Raw genomic sequence first — 5,819 nt, 5'->3', positions numbered from 1 at the left:
TCTCACTCCCCCGCCCAATTTTTCATTTCATATCGCTATCCCCTGTTGCCAAGAGGAGTTTATCTATGGTGTTTGATAAGGGAGCACTAAACACATTATACTGCTATTTTAAATGACATCACAACTAACTAGATATTTTAATTGAAGGTAAATAACCAACATTATTGCCTTTTGAATGATAGCAATAGTGGAGAGTAATGGCACCACTGAGGAATCTATTGCTATTTCCCTCATAAACCATAAACCATTCAGAGATTTATAATGCTTTTTTAATGATCAGCCCTTCTAGGTGTTGAGCAACTCCTCCAAGATCCTGAGTTTCTGGCTGCTTGCTGAAGTCAAACAGGAATGGGGAGCAGGGGGTCTCAGTATCATGTATCTTTATGCCCACCAGGATGAAACTTGTCACACCAGTTATCAGACTCCAGCAAAGGAAAGCCTGGAATTTTATTGCACTGCTCCGACACCGTGTGTCCCAAGCTCAGAAACAAGGACACTTGACTCAACCGCTGTTTCATAACCTGCTTAAGAATACAAATGCATTGAGCATTTGTGTGCATTTCATGCCCTCTTAAGGTAGGTATAGCAAGTAACCTTGTGTAAGTAACCACGTTGATTGCTTGCTTCCCTCTGCATACCTGAACGTGTTCTCTTCAAATTTTATATGTCCAGAGACTATTTTAACTAATGTGGAATGGTTGGTTCAATGGCATCATATCATGCACAAACATCTGTGGATCCAGAGTGCTGTCAGAGGAAATGTCATACATTCTGTGCTTGGAAGGATTGTCCTGCTTCCCTGGTGACATGACTCAGGAGACGGCATCAATGCCTCAGGTTTATTTTTTCACCTGGAGTCAATGGCATGTTCATATACTCAGACCTATGCTGACAAATTCAGAATACATTACTCATTCTCGTTAAATTTAATGGGATTATCCTCATGATACAGGGCATACAAGGCCAGTCATTACATTTTCATTTTCAACTTGTTTTACTTTGGGTTTGAATCAGAAGTGATTTTTATAATCTTCGGAGAACACCTATGATGTAGTCTGAACTCACTGATTCTCTTTTAATAGACCAAACTGGTCCAGTCAAGCATTATCAAGGATCTTGTGGTAATATTGCAAGAGTTTCTTACAATGGAAATGAATCTTGACTCTGGATGTGGAAAGAGAGCACAGAAAAACATCCAAGCCAAGACAGATAAACTCCTACAGCCAGCCAGAAAGGGACCAGATGTTTAAAGATCCACAGAATTTATTTAAAAATCCAAACTTGGTCTGGTGAAAAACAGAAGTGTTACTCCCTATATACTCACATCATGAAAAATATTGGTATTAATAGGACAAAAGCATGAACAATAGTCACTGTCCCTCTTTCTTGTGTACAAGCCTCTTTAGGGATGAAGAGTTTTACTACGCCCACTTACGTTGATAACATTCTGAGTTTTCCAAGTAATTTCTAAAGCAATTTACTAAGCACGTCCACCCTAAATTTTAAAAAAAAGCAGCCAACCTAACCTGGTCTCACTTAAGTCAATGACAAAACCACCATTGACTTCAAGGAGAGCAAAAGCAGACCTGTTGTTGACAGGGAATTGGTGTGTATTGTTCAGCTGAGCATGTCGGACTAGCATGTATCAGCTTCATGAGTATCAAAGGGAGTTACTAGAGGAAAACCCTGAATATTTATACCATAGTTGAAGGGGAAGGCTGTTTTTTCCTCTCCCACAAATCTCCACTGTGATACATCAGCTACACAAACACACATAATCCTCTCTCAACTTGAACACTTGCAGACCCTCAGATTTTCCTTTGTACCCTCTGCGGTGTAGCCTGATGGAAAAAGAAGTGTGGGGCATTTCATGGTTCTTCATAAGTTTACAGAAATACTGAGTCATCTTCGAGAACCAGTGTGGTCTCAGTGGATTTGCTGCTCCAGGGTGTGTGTATGTGTGTGTTTGTGCGCATTTGTTGTGCATTATGCGTGTACAGAAATAATCTGTCCAAATTATCTTGGGAGGACTAGAGGAGAGCCAGTTACATATTGGGGTTTCCCAGAGATTTCCAGTGAGCTCAGAGGAGCTCCCAGAGGAAATTCAGTACAAACAGAACAGCCCAATATTACAGGGTATCTAGTTTCATGCAGATTTTAATTAAATGGCACCAGCAAGATTTGAGCCTGCATTTTCACCATAATTTAAAATGTAATTTTTTTTTCTAGACAGCACATGGAATCTGTCCATACTGCCAGGACTCCTGAAAACAGATAAAGTAACCATAATATATGCTTTAAGGCCTGTGTCTGAAAGGAAACTGCGAGGAGTTTCAATGAATAAAACCAATGACTACAACATCACATCCTCATGATGTAGCATACAAATCTAGACCCCAGTCCAGATTTACACCTCAAAGATTTACACTGCACACTTGGATTTCGAGCTGAGAGAAGCCTAACTGCCATGGATGGTAGTGGCAATGTGGGACAAAATAAGGATATGTGGGTATTGCTAAGGAGAGCCTCAAAACTTGTGTTTTTAAGAGGTGAGAGAGAATGCAAGTGTGCTTCATTATACGCTTCAGATGATCCAGCCTCACCCCTCATTCAAGTTCTGGGTTTGACAGCTTCCCACTGTATCCTTTATATATCACCCGTTGTGACTAAGCTCTGAGGGGACATGTAATCATTAATCACCATTATGGATTTCTTCCCTTCTCTTGGGTTTGATTTACAAGCTTAGGGGCAGATCCTGCAGCCTTCACTCCTTCCTTCAGCCCCACTTCACTCAGGGACAGCTTGCAGCATCTGTAGGATGGGGCGCCAAGTTTCTTACACTGGCGTCCCATTCAAATACACAGTGGCTCTTAATCCTTAGCAGGAATTAGCAGCAAGTTTCAACACTGCATTATTAAATTAAAAGGTTACAATCTGCCACAAAGATGACTTAAGCAGGACTCAGGAGTATATGTCTGTTAATTTTAATGCTCTGCCTCAAAGTACAGAACTCTGGACATTCCCAGCATCATATTTAAAACATGGTACATCTACTAATACGTGATCTGATGCATTAATGGGCCAAATTAAGTTACAGGTATGAATTTTACATAAAACGGATTAATATTATATGTCATGGAGGAATTTTAAATACTCCATCTCCATGCATTTTTAATAGTTATGTGCTCTAATTTAATGTTCCCTGGCATTGCTTTGCTTGAAGTCCCTAAACCCTCCTCCTTCCTTCTCCCCCACATTCCTCAAGTTTTGCTTGGGATTTTCCCTGCTTGTAAACCAGCGTCCCCAAGTCCCTCAAAAAATGTGTAGAGCCGGGTCTCCTACACGGAGAGGATAAAAATGCGCTTCACGTCCCGAGGAGATCCCGGGAAGGGGGTGGGGGGGATGGGAGGGCGGGTGCAGCCGCCTCGCTCCGGGTCGTGCGGCGGGGAGCGGCGCCGGTGGCGCGGGGCTGCGCTCCGGCCCGCGGGAACGGCGCCGGGAGCCGCTGGGCGGCGGGTCCCGCCCGCATTCCCGCAGTCCGTCCTTCCTCCCCGGGATCGGGATGGGGATGGGGATGGGGACCGCCCCCTCCTCCTCCTCCTCCTCCTCCTCCCCGGGGGGTCAGCGCGGGCCGCCCGCCCCCCCGGCCGCGCCACCGCCCCCCGGCCGCGCCGCCATTGGCCAGCGCCGCGCTGCGGGGGGGCCCGGCGCGCTCTGATTGGCTGCGGCGCGGCCCCGCGGCGCCCCCCCGCTCCCGCGCGGCGCCGGCCTGGCCCCCCCGGCGGCGCCCGCCCCGCCCTCGGCCCGCGCTATAAAGGGGCGGCGCGGCCAGCGGCGGGGACAGAGGCGGGCGTGCTCCTCGCTGGGCTGTTCTAGAGCGCCGGCTTTTCATTCTAAGAAAGAATTATTATTATATTTATTTTTTTTTTCGGAGCGGGGGGTGGTTCGCGGCGCCGCTGTTGTCGCCGCCGCATCCCCGCTGCCTCCCCGGTAGCGCCATCCGGGCGCTGCGGCCGCGCTCCGCTCCCGGCGCGGGCGGTGCGTGCGCGCCTTACCCCGGTCACAGCGGCGGCGGAGAGGGAGGCTTCCCTCCCTCCCTCCCTGCGGCACCATGAAAGCCGTGAGCCCCGTCCGGCACCCCGGCCGCAAGGCGCAGCCCGGCGTGGCCGGCGGGGGACACCCGGCCCTGCGGTGCCTGGCCGAGCACAGCGGCTGCAAGGGGAGCCCGCCGTCGGGCGAGGAGCCGGCGGCGCTGTGCCTGCAGTGCGATATGAATGACTGTTACAGCCGGCTGAGGAAGCTGGTGCCCACCATCCCGCCCAACAAGAGGGTCAGCAAAGTGGAGATCCTGCAGCACGTCATCGACTACATCCTCGACCTGCAGCTGGCTCTGGAGACGCACCCGGCGCTGCTCCGGCAGCCGCCGCCCGCCCTGCACGCCGGCAGCTGCCCCGCGGGCACCCCCCGGACCCCGCTGACCGCCCTCAACACTGACCCGGTAAGAGGTGCGTGCCACAGGAGCGGGGAGCGGGGCGGTGCCATGCCCTGGGAGCGCCCCGGTGTCCGCCGCCGCTCTGGCTCTGCCGGGAAGCCGTGGATCCCGGAGGGGACGGGGCGGGAGGGCGCAGGAACGCGGTGGGTGCCCGCATCCCCGCACGGCGAGTACCGTGTAATCGCAGCCTCTCCAGGGAGTACCTGTAGCCGGCGTGTTTGCACACACGGGAGGGAACAGGCGCTTCCCAGCCCCCGCGCCGTGTATCCAGCGTGAGGGGCTGCGGGGGCTGCGCACATGGAGCGGAGCGTGCTGCGGAGGGGCGGGAATGGGGAGAGCCTCCCTGGTACGGGACCTCCGGTGGCGGCGCGGGAAGCCCCGGCACCCCGTGTCCCCCAGGGCTCGCCGCAGCGCTGCGGTGACCCCCTCGGCTCCGTCCCCCTGGGGGCTTCCCTGAGCCTTCCCCACGGGGCTGTGGCGGTGCCTGGAGGAGGAGGAGGAGGGGTCCGGGCCGTGGCGGAGGTGGGGAGGGTCTCGGTGTCGTTTCTCCCCGGTTGTTAATGTGCCGTGTTTGGTTGCTGCGCAGGCAGGCTCTGTTAACAAGCCGGGGGACAGCATCCTCTGCCGCTGAGCGCCGCTCCGCAGGTGAGTGCCGGGCGGGCGCGGGGCCGGGGCGGGGGGAGCGCAGCCCAGCCCAGCCCTGCCCTGTGCGGTACCCGGGCCCGCATCCTGCGGGAAACCTGCCGAGGGGGACCGGAGCCCGGCCAGAAACACTTACAGGCGGCTTTGGGGTTTTATTTTTAATTACGGGGCGGTTGTTTTATTTTCCCTAATGACCGGGTGGTTGGGGTTTCCCCCCTCCCCCCGAACGCTCCCCCTCCCCCCGGAGCGCCTCTGGCTGCGGCGTGCAGCTGCGCATCCCTCCCTCCGCCTGGCCCAGCCTGGGAGCTGCGGTTGTTGTTTGACCTGGTTTGTTTTGGGTTGTTGATCAAGCATGTCTTGTGTTTTGTTGGTGGCGCCAGTCGGTCTGGAGCGGCGCGGTTCACACACCCCCTCTATTCATTCCTCTCCCACAGGTGTGCGGCGGCGGCGGCGCCGCGCGGAGGAGCGCGGGGGGCGGGGGGGCCCGGCCCTGCCCCGCCGCTCCGCTCCGCGGGAAGGAGCCATCCAACCCCCCGAGCAGTTCCCAGGCTTCACCCCGCCAGAGCCGAGCCTTTTCACCATTTTGCACGTCCGTAGCGGTCCCCCCCTCCGTGTCCTTTTCCCCCCGTTCCCCCCCGGTTCCGTCTCTTCTCGTCGTTCCCGGCCAGCTGTGAGCGGCGCCCTG

The 5,819-nt window shown here is 54.2% G+C and overlaps 1 protein-coding gene across 2 annotated transcripts; it reads left to right on the top strand.

Moving 5' to 3' along the window:
* The first annotated feature begins 3,708 nt into the window (after positions 1 to 3,708).
* Positions 3,709 to 5,608, top strand: ID4 (inhibitor of DNA binding 4). 2 transcript variants are annotated; one of them, XM_083878932.1, is made up of 2 exons: positions 3,709 to 4,498; positions 5,079 to 5,608. In XM_083878932.1, the coding sequence occupies exons 1-2, from the start codon at positions 4,112 to 4,114 to the stop codon at positions 5,121 to 5,123; spliced, it is 432 nt and encodes a 143-aa protein (XP_083735058.1). In that variant the 5' UTR covers positions 3,709 to 4,111; the 3' UTR covers positions 5,124 to 5,608. The 2 variants fall into 2 exon arrangements, with proteins under 2 accessions (XP_083735058.1, XP_083735059.1); XM_083878933.1 differs by having other exon boundaries at positions 3,709 to 4,505.
* Positions 5,609 to 5,819: the final 211 nt, after the last annotated feature.

The sequence above is a fragment of the Zosterops lateralis genome (genome assembly GCF_965231275.1).
Source record: "Zosterops lateralis genome assembly, chromosome: 1".
Taxonomy (NCBI): domain Eukaryota; kingdom Metazoa; phylum Chordata; class Aves; order Passeriformes; family Zosteropidae; genus Zosterops; species Zosterops lateralis.
The sequence above is the reverse complement of the archived record's forward strand: the minus strand, read 5'-3'. Positions and strand labels throughout refer to the sequence as shown.